The 14,939-nt window shown below is 36.5% G+C and overlaps 2 protein-coding genes, 1 long non-coding RNA gene and 1 pseudogene across 4 annotated transcripts; 2 read left to right on the plus strand and 2 right to left on the minus strand.

Moving 5' to 3' along the window:
• Window positions 1–1,296: 1,296 nt before the first annotated feature.
• Window positions 1,297–2,236, plus strand: LOC137718767 (uncharacterized). The gene is made up of 4 exons (XR_011065927.2): window positions 1,297–1,594; window positions 1,720–1,771; window positions 1,913–1,993; window positions 2,086–2,236. It is a non-coding gene; the product is annotated as an uncharacterized LOC137718767 (long non-coding RNA).
• A 246-nt stretch (window positions 2,237–2,482) lies between these two features.
• On the minus strand, window positions 2,483–5,710 carry LOC137718194 (11S globulin seed storage protein 2). Of its 2 annotated transcripts, none has more exons than XM_068457695.2 (4): window positions 5,572–5,710; window positions 4,872–5,085; window positions 3,409–4,123; window positions 2,483–2,977 (listed from the first exon to the last, which is right to left on the minus strand). In XM_068457695.2, the coding sequence occupies exons 2-4, from the start codon at window positions 5,068–5,070 to the stop codon at window positions 2,896–2,898; spliced, it is 996 nt and encodes a 331-aa protein (XP_068313796.2). In that variant the 5' UTR covers window positions 5,071–5,085; window positions 5,572–5,710; the 3' UTR covers window positions 2,483–2,895. The 2 variants fall into 2 exon arrangements, with proteins under 2 accessions (XP_068313796.2, XP_068313797.2); XM_068457696.2 differs by having other exon boundaries at window positions 5,395–5,659.
• A 6,039-nt stretch (window positions 5,711–11,749) lies between these two features.
• Window positions 11,750–12,622, minus strand: LOC137717683 (small ribosomal subunit protein eS30z/eS30y/eS30x). Its single transcript, XM_068457121.2, has 3 exons — window positions 12,465–12,622; window positions 12,250–12,387; window positions 11,750–11,981 (listed from the first exon to the last, which is right to left on the minus strand). Exons 1-3 carry the CDS (start codon window positions 12,466–12,468, stop codon window positions 11,935–11,937), a joined length of 189 nt encoding a protein of 62 aa, XP_068313222.1. The 5' UTR covers window positions 12,469–12,622; the 3' UTR covers window positions 11,750–11,934.
• Window positions 12,623–13,054: 432 nt separating this feature from the next.
• On the plus strand, window positions 13,055–14,106 carry LOC137716894 (17.3 kDa class II heat shock protein-like; annotated as a pseudogene).
• Window positions 14,107–14,939: the final 833 nt, after the last annotated feature.

Here is a 14,939-nt window from a genome sequence, read left to right on the forward strand (position 1 = left end):
ATAATCGATTCCCTATATACATGCTTAAACACTGACTAATTAACGGTTTGGTTCGATTTGCTTCACCTTAAAAAATGGAAGATAAAATTTAAATGGTATAACTAGTTCAGTTCAGATTCAGCTCAGTTTGACCAATTTTGTTTGATTTGAGAAAGAGACGAAAAGGGAACAGATAAAACATTTGAAGAAAATACAAGGGGAAGAAAAGAACAACTGAGCAAGGGAAAAGAGACAAGATGCAAATGAGAAGAGGGAAAGAAGGGAAGATGATAGCGGGGCTCATAATCTCTACTTGCCAAGTCTCAGCTTTGGTGAAATGGATTTATGTGTACACAATTGTCATCGTCATCATTCACAGAATTTTATTCAACAAACAGAGAGTGTATTGTATTTTATCAATAGTGAATTCTTACATTGTCACTGGGATCCATTCACAAATTTTATTCAAAAAACACTACTAGAAAACAGGCCATACATAGAACACTGTTTTGGGGACACCATTCACCATCTGTGTCTTTTTAAGAGTCGATTGCACAGCTGTGTATGTTTGGTGTCCTTTAGGCTCTCCGACATCAATGATAGTGTCATTCTTCAAATTTATAACCTACAAATTCATTATTTTGCTTTATACATGCAAAATAATAATTATTAGATTCTTTTAATGACAAAGTAATAATTATTAAGTTTTTTAATTGTTATTATATTGTGCCCAAATCTAATCAGCTAACTCTCTCTCTTCATTTTCCTCTTTCTCCTTTGATTCACCCCCCCCTCTGTCTCTTTGTTTTCACGGTCACATCTCTCTTCGTTTTTTCCTCGGATCTGGATTGTCTGCCCTTCCCATCTCATACCTTTTTCATCCCTTCCTATTTATGTGGTCACGGTTAAGCCACATCAATGTTTTTCCTCTTCCTCTTGTGTTTTTCCTTCGGAGGCAAATTGTTTGCCCTTCTGTTACCGTACCCTTCTCATCCTCTCATATTTGTGCAGTCACGGTTAAGCTACGTCAACATTTTATATTCCTATTGTTTTTTATCTTATTATCTTTATTAAAAAATCAATATAAAATGTTTGATGTGGTTTAACCGTGACCGCACAGATAGGAAGGATGGGAAGGGCATGGTAACAGGAGGCAAACAATCTTCCTCATTTTCCCTAGGAGATAAAGTTCTCTCTCCCCTTTGTTTTATTTTGGATTGCAGAGGAGTTGGTGAGAGTTTTTCTCTCCCGTTTGTGAGAGCTCTTCTCTCCCTTTGTAGGAGCTTCTCTCTCTCTCTCTCTCTCTCTCTCTCTCTCTCTCTCTCTCTCTGTGAGAGTTCTTTCCTTTTCCTCAATTTCAGATCCGATTTTGCTTTCATTCAGTTTGCCATTTTGAGAGTCGACAGCTTAGGCACCCGGTGTCCATCGCCGGCTTTTCTATTCTGTTTTTTTTTTTTTTTCATTGGCCTTTTAGCTTTCTTTTCAAACCTCAATTTCAACCCTGAAGCTCCTTTCTTTCAACCCCATCCTTTCCATATTCCTATCCGTTATCCACCATCACCAACACTGCTCATGCATCATGGTCTCTCTCTCTCCTCTCTTTGTATCAGATCAGGTCCGAGTTTTTTCCCACTTTGAGCTCATATCTTCTAAGATTTGAATGTATATTTTCAGATCTCGCTTGGGTCTCCTCTGCATGCAATTTTTTGTTAATTCATACGATGGATTGTTGTTCTGCAGTGAAAAGTGTTGAGTACAAAAAGGTTTGGCATTGAGGAGGATGCATAGAGAGGTATAACTATTCTGTTTTCGCTATAATCATTTTTCTTTTATTTTTTCATTCTGACTAAAAATTTAATTTTCGTTGCTCTTTTAAGTAAATTATGATATTTTTTTATTTGTGGTTTTTTTGCGTTGTTAACTTTTTTGATAGATAGAAAGAAGTGCAGAAGATGATTTAACAATCGGATCTTAAGTGATTTATTCAGATATGAACTATGAAGTTCTTATGGAGGTAGATTTTAATTTGTTTTAGTTGTTTTTAACTATTTTAAATTTAGTATGATTATGTGATATTATCTTACAAGTTTTTATAATTTTGCCCAGGTTGTTCAAGAACGCTACCGATGGAAGATGGATGGAAGTATTTTATGAAATTGTAGGACTTGATTGCAAGTTTGTCTTGGAGGACTTGATTGCAAAAATATTAAATTTTATCAAAAGACACTGACATTAATAATGGGATTAGACAATGCAATGGGTGCTCAGATGGCGCCCTCTTCCCTTCTATTTGAACTGTTATAGTTTAATCATATCAATATCTTATAGTAATTTTTTTTTTTTTTATATAGAAATAATAAAACATGAAGGGAGGGAAGATGATAAGAATAGGAGAGGAGAATCCTACTCCGTTCTGGAAAAAAAAAAAAAAAGGGAATCTGGACACTTTCTCTGACAAGATTTACTTACTATTTTTAATTATAAATAAATAAACAAAAAGATAGAATATAATGAGACTTGTACTATTACCTTCTTACACGGATGTAGAAATGGTGGCGTTTGTTACAATGAAGATGTTTACATAGGACATCGGATTCTTATTCAGTGGCTGCATGGTGGCTGCTGATAATTGCCACCGATGTCGGTGCTCTTTCATCTTAATCCGCACCGATGCAAGGGGTGTGCTATAGCTTAAATTCTTGTAGTGAAAATTACATACAGAAAGACCGTATCTCACTCTTGCATTGCAGTAATATATCATGCATGATGCATGGATCTGCTTATTAATATTACATATATACATACATACATACATATATATATATAGAGAGAGAGAGAGAGAGATATATAATTAGGCCGTTGAACCGTTGATCATGATCGATCACTCCTTTCTAATCTTTGACTTGAGAAGTTGTTCTAGCCCCGGACTGTTTGTAGTACCTCCGGTGATAATGCTCCCAATGCTGATGTCTTCCCAGCTAAGTCTTCTAAGACAGGCCTGCAAAAATAATACCAATTAAGTATATCACTAAATTAACACACGCGAGCGCGCGCGTGCATATATATATACATACACATACTGTTTCATACGGCAATAATTCAGTCTGTAAAAAATACTACTAAAATTGAAGTAATGTTGTTGTGACATTTCAATATTATTTTGCACAATAATAATCATTAGCAATAAAATTATTTATACATACAACACTGACACATTTTTTAATACAAATGGATTACACAATTATACGTGAGACCTACTTGTATTAGTATTATAGAGTGCGTTAATATGGGCATCAATTTTTTGTGTCCAATGAGAATAATTTGTACTTCATTATAGTTCATTATCGAAATGGATTCATTTAATAAATAGCAAAAATGAAGTACTACTGAAATTAAAGTAGTGGTGTTGTGACAGCTCAATGTGCTTACTGAGAACTGGTCATGACAGCGAAACACTCCAACCCATTTTGTCCTGCAAGTTTAGCAACCATGTAGAACGTTGGTACCACAAGCAGTTGCCCCGCGGTTACCTCTGCGTCCAACAAACGTTGACCGTTAACACCCACGAACTGTATCCGGCCACTCCCTCGAGCAACATAAATCACCTGGACTGTGGAATCAGGTGTGTAAATTGGAGAGCTAATCGCGTCGGCCTCGAGTTTCGTGAGGTTCGCACTTAACCCAGCTTGTTTAAGAGGAGGGAATTCCGTATCAGTCAATGTAGCTGTAGGTTTACTACTAGTGATGTTGTGAACATGTTTGTGGGTGAGTTTCTGATTGGGAAGGGGCATTTTGGTCTTTTCATCTTGACCTAGCTTGATGATCAAAACCCCAGTCTGGCTTTTGGTGATGTCATCAGCTTCGTCCTCGGTGATGTTGAAGAACTTGCTGACAAATTCAGTTGAGAAACCTGCAAGTAGACTTAGCGTTCCGGCAATAAAAAAGTATGAAAATTGACCGGGAATTTGAGCTCCGGCAGTTTCACCCAAGAAAACAACAACAAGCTCCTGATCAGAGCGATCTCCGTTGTTGAACCACCATGAGACTGTTCCAATTGGCACTGGTATCACATCTCCTTTCTTAACCTTAACCACCACCTCCTCTGATGTGTTAGGGAATACCATTCCTACTAGTCCATCATCACCTGCATCACCATGAGTGCTAATTAAGATCTTCAACTATAGTTAATAACTTAATGCTTTCATGCGAATAACTAAATCTGAACCATTGATCATGTTGATTATTTTGGTCCAACTGATCGATCACCAGGTCGATTATCGTAACAAGGACGATGATGAATGAAATTAACATACTTTTTTAAATGATCTCTTTGCATGGCTTAATGATCATTCACTATTAGTTTCTTTCTTAAAAGAACATCACCAACATCATCTGTTATCATTATTTTGTCAGGTTGTAAATCTAAACTACAGATTATGTGAATTTCTTCGTCACCTTAATCAACTTGATTATTGATTGAATATGTGGTTCAGATTCATAACAGATAATTATATAAGCATTATAGTCTAGAAACATAAGTATGACTCTTGGTTTCCATCATATAACTAGCTATATAATAAGGGCATTGATGAACAAATAACAAACTTTGCTTTCCATTTTTATTACAAAAACAGTTAACTAAAATACGCACACATGTACGTGAAGAGAGATTTTTCAATATGCTCGGAACACAAGGTAGAACACCACATGTCATTTTGTAATTGGATGGACGCTTGAATAAAAAAAACTTTCCTCCTATTGTATAATGACATATAATGTTCCGTCTCATATTCCAAGTACAATGAAAAATCTCTTATATGTGAACATGATAATCAGAAGTGCAGTTAATTATATATGTATTTGCAGGCTGTAGTTAATTAGTTATTAATTACCTTGAAGAACATATCCCAGTTTGGAGGAATCTGCATAGTGAGGAAGAGCAAAACCATGCGGTTGAAGAACAAGCTTGCCCGCACCAACCTTGGCCTCAGCAAGCACCGGATTATCTGAACTCGACCAAATGTAATATGCTCCTCCATCTGCTTCAAACAACTTTTGAGCTGACTTGGGTGTTAAGTCCGTCACATCCATTGATTAAAGTATTTCCTTAAAAAAAAATCATCCAAAAAGCCAGATCAATATCAGTTTTTAATTAATTTTACAACAAGACGATCATTTTGACCAGTCTAATCTAGGAGAAGGGAGAATCTACATTGTCATCTAACTGGTCTAACTTACATATGCACAACTTAAACATAAAAAACAAGAGCCCTCAAAAGAGACAAAGAGCCAAGGAAATGTTAGTATAAGAGAATTGAGATTCTCTCTGGATCTCTATGTCTGAAACCTATAGACTCAAAGATCCGGAAAACTCATTTTAAATCATGTAGTCCTCATGAAGTCTATTTTGACTACCTCACATAAACTAAGGATATGAATCTCTATTTCTCTCTCTTCAACAGCTCAGATTTCCAATTTTTAGGTTTCGAACACAAGGATTTAGAAAGGATCTTAACTCAGTATAAGAAAGCATCTGACCCAGAAAACAAAAGCCAACAAACAAAGCGATACAACTAGGCAAGAAAGTATCACCCTTAAGTTTCGTAAGCGAAGACAGATGAGCAAACTCTCTAAAAAATTTCAGCAATTTGACTATGGATATACATATGAAGATTGGAGTCGACTACATATATATATATATATATATATATATAAAAGGAATTGTTATTAGTAATCTAAAAATTTCATTTGGCACTCCAAACTTTCTATAATTAAAAAGAAAAATACACTTATAAAAAGTGTAAAATAAGATTTTTAGAGTTCTAAGCCCTCGCGTGAGATAATGCAAGAGAGATATAGAAACATTTAAAATTATATTATATTATATAGATTGGTTGCGAGGGGCAAGATCTGCATCTCTTGGAAAATAGGAATGGCCTCCCTTTTATTGTTAATTTGTTATACATTTCATGGAATAGGATCCTATCATGATCTTATTTATGAGGATCCAAATAATCAATCAATCTTGTTCGTTTATTGTACATTGTGCAGTTAAAAATTATTTTAAATTATTTTATTTAAAATTAAATATAAAGAGTACCTGAAGAAAATTGACCACACAATATACGATGAACGAACACGATTAATTGATCCTTCGAATCCCCACATAGAGAATCCGGGTCCACATTTCATTCGTTGTTTCACTCACAATTTTTAGTGTGTCAAGAACACGATTTAGTAAACTAAGTATAATAATATAATTAGTTAGAAATTTGAAAAAAAAATTCAATATTATGTCACTTGGTGTACCGAATCGTGTTCCTAACATTGAAAAATTTATTCACATTAACTTTGGTCACATATATATGCACAGAATGGCAAATGCGTGTAAGTTGTGCTCATATCTGAATAGTCGAAACAGGAAATGCATCTTTATGTGATACATTGCTATCAAGTGAGACAGATATTTTAGTGTGTTCAAAACATGAGTTTTTACATCACGTGTTATAGTATAAGTAAATTTACTAGCTACCTTCAAGGAACAATTGGGCTGGTTTGGTATTATTGTACTTTGAAAAAAAACTGCTTATGCTATGCTGCAAGAATAAATAGCTGTGAAATAAAGCAATAGAGTGTTTGGTAAATTTTTTTTGTAAAAGTGCTTTTAGAAAGGAAAAAAAGCAATGTTAAAGTGTTTGGTAAATTTTTATGTAAAATCACTGCGACTTTGTAAAATGAATAAAAAAGATATGATGTTGAATATTATATAATAATTTTTTTATCTTTTCTTTTATTATGATATTTATAAGATTTATATAAACTATTTATAAACAGTTGTGAGAGGACGGAAGAGAGACGTGGCAGGGTTGACGACGATGTCGACGGGTACAATGTATAATTTATTTAATTGCTAAAGGCCATTATGGGTATTGGAAAATTTCATTAAAGGCCTCAGCGCCTCTTGCTAAATCGGTTTGCGCAGACGCTGGGCAAGCAAAAAAAGCCAATTTTTCAAAGTTGGGTTTCGCAGCTTTGTGTTTTTGGCTTTTTTTCACCCAAAACTATGAAAAAAAACTAAAGTTGAACGTTTACCAAATCTAAAAAAGTTTTTTTTGATACCCACTTTTTTCCAGAAGCACATCAATACCAAATTAGAGCTTAAATATATGTCATTTTACTTATAATGTGACACGTAATATACCGGCATGTAATCTCTAAGTATATGGAAAATGATCTCAAGTGGCGAGGGCTACGTACGTTGTATTATTTGCTTCACTGTCTGTGTATTAAAAACAAAAGTAGCCTTCAGCCCTAATGCAAGCATTTGGAAATATATAATAATTGATACCTACTTTCAATGGTTTGGATAACGTGAGTACAATAATTTATCTTAATTTATATGCGTCATAATTTTTTTTTTTTTGTTTATATCAGTTGTAAAATGCTAACTAAACAATTTAGAGTTCACAAAGAGCATAAAGTCATCAGATGTTTACTTAGTATGACACGTGATGTACCGACAAGTAATTTGGGTATATGGAGAAATATCTCCTCGACTGGAGAGGACTAGGTTCGTTGTATTATTCGCTTCACTATCGTGCATATAAAGTAGCCTTCAGCACATGCTATTGTAAAGTCATAATCCCTACTATTGTAAAGTCATGCCCTTGCTTTGGTGAAACATGCTTTTAAAAAAAATAAAAAAAATAAAAAAGCCTCTATGTACGAGCTACAAAATTACTCCACATGTACTTGTGTGAACCATTTATGTGCAAGCTATGAAATATTTACAAAATTGCTCTTAAGTTTATCTCCATTTATTTGGACCCAAATTTACATCATTGGTCCATACAATTGAGGCCATTGGTTGAGCATAGTTCCAGACCGACGGATGAAAAGGTGAAGATAATTTTGTTATTAAAAAATATTATTATGGTTTTTATCATAATAATTATCTTTTAGTAAAGAATTGTTTTTGTATAAGATAAATGGGATGCTTTTATATCTCAAGCTTTGATCAGATAAAGACTATGAAGAGATACAAATGAGATTGAATGGGTGATTGCCTGATGCCATGCAAGAATTGGATGCCATGTGTTTGATGGAAGATGGTCTTTAGAGTATCAGATAATAAGGCATGCATGATGAGATTATATTTCATTTTACTATGCATGCATGGGATAAAGGCTACTGATGGAGTTTTGGTGATGAGATGAGAAGCCTAGGTGGGCTAGAAATGTGATGTGATAAGCCTAGATGGACTTTTATTAGGTTTGAAAAGTCTTGGAACAAATCCCACGGCTCAGTTTGAAGGATATCCCTTGGTTTCTGGTTTTTTATGCGAATCAACTTCAGGAATTAAAGTTGCAATTAAACTCTGCAACATTATCTGATCGTGCAAAGCAAGTACTTCAGTCCTATAAATATAGATGCAATGGCAACGAAAAAATGACCTCCAATTCAACACACAGCTGCCCTGCGCAAACCTCTCAAACATCTTGAGATTTTTTATTTTCTTTTTCCGCCGACACATCTTCAGTTTGGATAAACAGCACTGTGAAGGCAACCGGCGAACACCTTCAGTTTGGATAAACAGCACTGCGTCGAGGCCGACTGGTTACCTATCCAAGTCTCAGTCGAGAAGGGTTTCTAAATCCTTATTGGCAAAGGTCATCTTATTAGTTTTCTTGGCGAAGTAAGGTGTTACAAGTTACTACATTCGGCATATCGAACGCCGAGTGGTTTTATGCTTGGATACTCACAAGTGAGTTTCAGAGTTCGGCATTCTGACAGCCGAACCACATTTACCATCAAGACATACATCTCCTTTGAGTACTTGTGTCCATATAGTCTGATGTCGATTCGACGTGCTTATACTCTTACAAATATAATCATTGTGACTGAATCCGGCGCCGACGATTCATGAACTTCGCAGAACTAGCAGCCTTGTCTTCAGGCTCGAGAATCCAAAGGCCAAGACTTGTTCCTTCCTCGGCCGCAATCACAAGATCAAGAAGTCAGCGACGCACTCAACGCGACATCAACAAATTTTACTTCTCGGCCAAGCTCGGCCGACGAGTTGGCATGCCTCGCATCAATCGAATGACGTAGTTAGCTCATTAGTTACTCGGCCTGTGCGCCACGTAGACTTGGTAGTTTTAGGGTCAACACTATTAATTAATGAAACCCTTTTTGTCAACCAAAAGAGGGTGAAAATACTACTTAGTCTTCTATCACACAAAAAAAATGATGGGCAATAATGTAATTTCACATGTCCAAATTTTACTTTTTTTTATTAGAACATCACCTACATGTAATATTAAAATACCTCCAATATAAAAAATAAAAAATAATCAAAAACAAAAACCTCTCACTCCCTCCACGTTCTCTCTCTCTCTCTTTCTCATTTTCTAAAAATATGTGTTCATATACACAAAGTGTGTAGACAAATGCTAGTAATAATTATCATAACTATAACTAAATCTAATATAAAAGTACTAATATACCCTTAAGTACTAATTCCTTTACAAAATGAAACTCTTCATCTTTCTTTTCCGTTTTCGATCATTGCTGTCGACATCCCTCCTTCTCTCTCGCACCGCACCCTTATGAAACTTTAAGGTTGAATTGAATTGCATTGCAAATCAGGGTGATTGGCCAAATCCAAAAGAAATCAAACAAAACCCTAGAAAATCAAACCGAACCTCAAATTCTCCCGCCCCCATCTACAACAGTTTTTGTAATCGCTACAGGCAATATGAAATATATGCATTGACCCCATTGTCTCCATGTATTCCTCCACTCCTATCATCATACTCTCTACCTGCCTATATATAACACCTAACCCCTCCCTCCCCATAAACCCCTCATCTCTCCCTCTCTCTTCATTGTAAATTTTATTATGGCATGGGCGGCTCAGAAAATGATGTTCATGGACATGGTTTCTAACAAAATTGAGAGGTGCCATTGGAGGTGTTTCGTATCTGATCGGTATGGGAGCATCGGTAAAGCTCTGCAAAAGCTTCCAGAGGCACATTATATCCTTAACGCCAAATTGCAAGAAAGGGCATGATTGTAAATAATTTATCATTAAGGATATATTAGTACCTTCACATCAAACTTTGGTTATAATTACAATAAATTTAAAATCATGGCTATAATTCTATATCGGTTTCAAATCTTGGTTGTTTTTTCAAATTTCCCAAATCCCTTTGTGTGACTGTGGCAAAGGAGAAGTTAATTTATTGTTGTTGTCATGTATTCTAAAGTCGCAAAGCAGAAAGCCTTGTTAGCTTAAGTCCTATTATTCTAAAGGCTAGAAGAAGAAAGAAAAATAATGAACCTAAACAAAAGAACATACGTACGAAGAAAAGGAATGTACCTTCTGAATCGCTTCTTCATTGCGTTCAGCGAAAACCGAGTTCTCGTGCCTCGTTGATTAAACCCTAAAATACAGTGGGTCGCATATGGTTGTGAAAGTTATTTGGGAACTTGTTATGAGAAACACGTTCAAATACGCTCCTCATGAGAATATTAGTCTGGCCCAAGGCTATTGGATTATCGATGGCCAGCTTTTCCTCAAAGACATCAAACTATCTTAAAACAACAGAATCAATAGCACAATACCCAAACCTATCGCCGATTTATAGCCTCTATAATATGTAGTTTCAACCCTAGTGTCCGATAATATAACATCTCATCAACCGTCAAACATACAACCAAGACACTATCAATACTTGTCAACCGACCCACAACGCGTATCAACACCTGCTTCTGAGCATCAAACCACTTTGAGCAAAACTTTCTTTGAGCAAAGATGAGCTCCAACAGAAATAATGCCGGAGTCATCTTCCAAACTGTTTATGAACATCGCCACACAACTAGAACGCCTGACTCTATCCACAAGGACCCTAGTTATCATGTTACATCACAAGAAACCAAGTTCAACTCTGATATTTCATCCGACTTTTTATGTGCATCTATCATCCCACACCCGCGGTACTTCACAAACACGAGCATTATCTGTTACTCTCGTATATTCATATGATTCAATTCCATTTATGTGGTCAGAAACATCCGCTCTTAACAGGTTTTAAACTAAATGCAAGTACTGAATCAAAACTCTACATTGTACGTTCTAGTACAAACCAACTTCTCTACTTGACTGAAACATCTAGAACTGGGTCTTATGTTCCGGGTCACTACCAAAGTGTTGTTTTTGATTAATCAATGTCAGCTTGGAAGGCCCGTTCTTTGGTGTGACTCGAGTTCTTGTTCCACCAAGGAACACTTAATGAGGAAATAGGGGGGTTCATCCATTTTCTTCTATTAAATGAAAAACATAACTCACAGAAAGAGAAGTCCAACACCTCTAGATCTAAGAGGTGGAGCTGTGGAAGTAAAAGAGACGGCACCTCAGAACGAAGAATAGTCACTCAAGGTGAAGGCCTAAGAAAAAGGAGTGAAAGAATGATAATGTTGTTAAGAGGAGAGCAATGTTGCCATTGGCAGAAACAGAAAATGCAGAGTTTGAAAAGCTTCCTCGTTTAAATAAAAATCGTACGACATACATCTAGATATCTGAAAATCAAACAGCTCCTTAAACTTGTACCCGTCTAGTATTTGAGACTACCAGTGACTTCAGTATGCTCATATAAAGGCAGCATCAATCTTTTGTTTATCTATCATTGATTCTAATCAATCCTAACAATGTAACAACAGGGCATGAGCAGATCAGAAATTAAATTAAGAACTGCATCGAACAATCATGTAGTCAAAGACTGAAAACTAGCCGATATTAGGAAGCATTTCCCAATCCGGACATCAAAAACATGCCTTAGAACAACGAAACAGAACCAATAGATAATGTCAAACCATAATCTGGCTACAAAATAAACACTTCAAATGAAACTAAAGCCTCATAAGAAAACAGCAAAAACTCCCCAAAGAGCAACCTTACTTCTCAGAAGAATTAGGCCCCCTCTTCTTCCCAAATCCAACAACTGCAATTCCAATCAAAATTACAATCAGAGCCATCCAAATTATCAACCCTTTTGTTCCCAAATCCAACTATATATATGTGTGTGTGTGTGTGTGTGTGTGTGTGTGTGTGTACGTATATTAGTGTGTGTGTGTGTGTACGTATATTAGATAAACAAAACATCATTTCAACTGAACTAAGCTATCAAAAATCCGAAGAAAGAAACCCTAATTCAAAAAATTAAATTAAATTAAATTGAGGAAGTGAGGAAAGGGATGAGCTAAGCTTACCGGCGGTGACGAATCTCCGGTTATACTGCAAGCGCTTGTGGGCGCGGCCTCTGGGCTTCTTCTTCTTGTCTTGCTTGGCGACCTTCGGGGTCTGACCCCTAACCTTCCCGGCACGTGCGAGCGACCCGTGAACCTTACCTGCACAGCACTCACTCACCGTCAACGACCAATCAGACACCTTGAAAATACATATACAATAAAACTGAATCAAATACCCATGGCTGACTACAGATGCTGATCTTCGCCGGCAGAGAGACTGAGGACGACGGAAGCGTGTGTTTGTGTCTGTTTATCGCGCCTCCCTTCGCAGTTAGGGTTTTGGGGTACCTGGAGTGTTTTTATTCGTACCAATTTACAGCATTTGCCACCAGGTGAACCACAAATTTTCAATTATACCCTTGCAGCATCTACAAATAATAATTTCTGTTATTTTAATTAGTTTTCCCCACCCCACAACCCCTTCACAAAAATTGCATAATTTTTTTTTTTTTTTTGATAAATCTCAGTTTACTACTTTTAAGTTTCGTGGTTTTTAACATATAATACTTAAAATCATACCTAAAATGTTAATTTTGAGAAAGTCTCATACATCTGTTAGTCTGGCTGTTAAGTCTCCTGTTAACTAATGACATGACTCTCATGTAGATAATAACTGAGCGCCACATGTTATTAAAAAAATTTTAAAATGAAAAAGAGTAATTAAATAAAAGTATTAAAAATATATAAAAAAAAAATAAAGAAAAAAACCCATAACCCCCTTCTTCTTCCCCACCCGACACCCCTCTATCCCCACCACTCCCTCCACGGCTCCACCCCTCCATCCCCTCCACCCACTTCGTCTTCTCCACCCGAGCACCCCTTTCTCCCATCCCCCATCACCCACCCCTTGCTTACCCGAGCCACCCTTTTTCCAATCCACTCCTCCCAAATCAAATGTCAGAAAACCGTAGTTCAAAATTTCCAGGCAAAATTCATTGTCTTCTACCCAGTTCACAGAACCCTCGAAAGAGCAAATTTAACAACCAGAACCCCCAAATGTGAGCACAAATCAGATTCAAAAAAAAAAAAAAAAAAAAAAGACACCCACCATCTGCAAGCTTCAAGCTTTAAAACCCATCCATATCTTTCATTTTCTCACTCATATTTTCTTAGCAGCCAAACAGGGTATGAAGAAGAAGAACCCAATGAACATCGACCAGATTCCCACTCGAAAATTCACAAAAGCCTTCAAATCGAAACCGAAAAAGCAAAAATTCCATCCACCAAGAAGCGAAGAATGGACGTCAGAATCCCCGGTTTGGAAGCCCCGCTCTTCTCCACACTTCAGCCGCCGACGACGCCGAGAAGTCCTTCAACGCCCCTACCCGAACCTACGTTCGCGAAGCCAAGGCAATGGCCTCCACACCGGCAGACGTCAAGGAGCACTCGAACTCCTACGTGTTCGTGGAGGACATGCCGGGACTGAAGTCCTGGGACATCAAGGTCCAGGCGGAGAACTACAATGTGCTTCTAATCAGTAGCGAGAGGAAGCGGGAGAAGGAGAAGGAATGGGCTAAGTACGTGAGGATGGAGCAGAGGGTCGACAAGTTCATGAGGAAGATTGTGTTGTCGGAGAATGCGAACGTGGATGTGATTTTTGCTGTTTGCTGAATGCGAACGTGGATGTGGTTTTGACCGTCACAGTGCATAAGCTGCCACTGCCAAAGCCGAAGAAGCCGAAGACAATCGAGGTCAAGATTGGTTAAAGCTTCTGAGTGCTGTTTCTGTGATTTGGGTTCTGAGAATAATCGTGCAGGGATTATAACATAAGGGTTTCTGTGTTGGTTCTGAGAATAATCGAGGTCAAGATTGGTTGAAGCTTTTTTTTTTTTTTTTTAATACTTTTATTTAATTAATTATTTTAATTATTTAATATTTTTAATGACACGTGGCGTCCAATCATTGTCCACATAAGCACCACGTCATCAGTTAATGGAAGACTTAATAGCCCAGACCCAAAATTAACACTTTAGATATGACTCTGGGACGAAACAAACTTCATGTACTAAATGTTAAAAACAACGAAACTTGAGGATAGTAAACTGAGATTTACCCTTTTTTTATTTTTTTATTTTTTTATTTTTATTTTTTTTGGGTAAGGACTCAGCTCGTGCTTTTATCACGACAGTCCACTCTTTCAAAGGTCGGAAGGACTCAGGTGGACATTTTAGCCTCTTCTGACCACTATCATGTGATTCACCAACACTAGGGATGAGCAAAATTTACCCATCCATTTAAACTTCACGGTTACGATTATGGGTAACCGTTTAGATAAATAAACAATTATGGGTATAACTGTTTACTCACGAAAATTAAATGAGTGGTTATGAGTATTAATTGCGATTATAAATGGGTAACCGTTTACCTGTTTATTTTTTATATGTAAAATTAACACAAACCATGTTATCTATTGGACAAAACTTAGATCAATGCTATTGACTATAGTGCATGGTTTATGTAGCTAATTATATATATTATGTTAGTACTTTACATTTTGGGTTAAATAACCCAAGAATTGTATTCCAAACAGTTTTTGTAACCCAAGAATATTGTATTCTAAACAACTTTTGTAACCCAAAAATACTTAAGCAAATATTATATCACCTTCATTGGTAACAGTTAAAAATATCGTCCGTAAACTATTATTTCAA

This window comes from Pyrus communis, chromosome 8, assembly GCF_041283825.1.
Source record: "Pyrus communis isolate YQ-2024b chromosome 8, ASM4128382v1, whole genome shotgun sequence".
NCBI lineage: Eukaryota > Viridiplantae > Streptophyta > Magnoliopsida > Rosales > Rosaceae > Pyrus > Pyrus communis.

What these genes read in the sequence shown, in the direction of transcription:
- LOC137717683 (XM_068457121.2), bottom strand. An exon ending in CCGGAGATTCGTCACCGCCG is followed by an intron (nt 11,982 to 12,249) that starts GTAAGCTTAGCT and finishes TTGGAATTGCAG; the next exon opens with TTGTTGGATTTGGGAAGAAG.
- LOC137718194 (XM_068457695.2), bottom strand. Translation starts at nt 5,070, where the DNA reads ATGGATGTGACGGACTTAACACCCAAGTCAGCTCAAAAGTTGTTTGAA. An exon ending in ACTGGGATATGTTCTTCAAG is followed by an intron (nt 4,124 to 4,871) that starts GTAATTAATAAC and finishes ATGGTGATGCAG; the next exon opens with GTGATGATGGACTAGTAGGA. An exon ending in GCTGTCATGACCAGTTCTCA is followed by an intron (nt 2,978 to 3,408) that starts GTAAGCACATTG and finishes TTATTTTTGCAG; the next exon opens with GCCTGTCTTAGAAGACTTAG.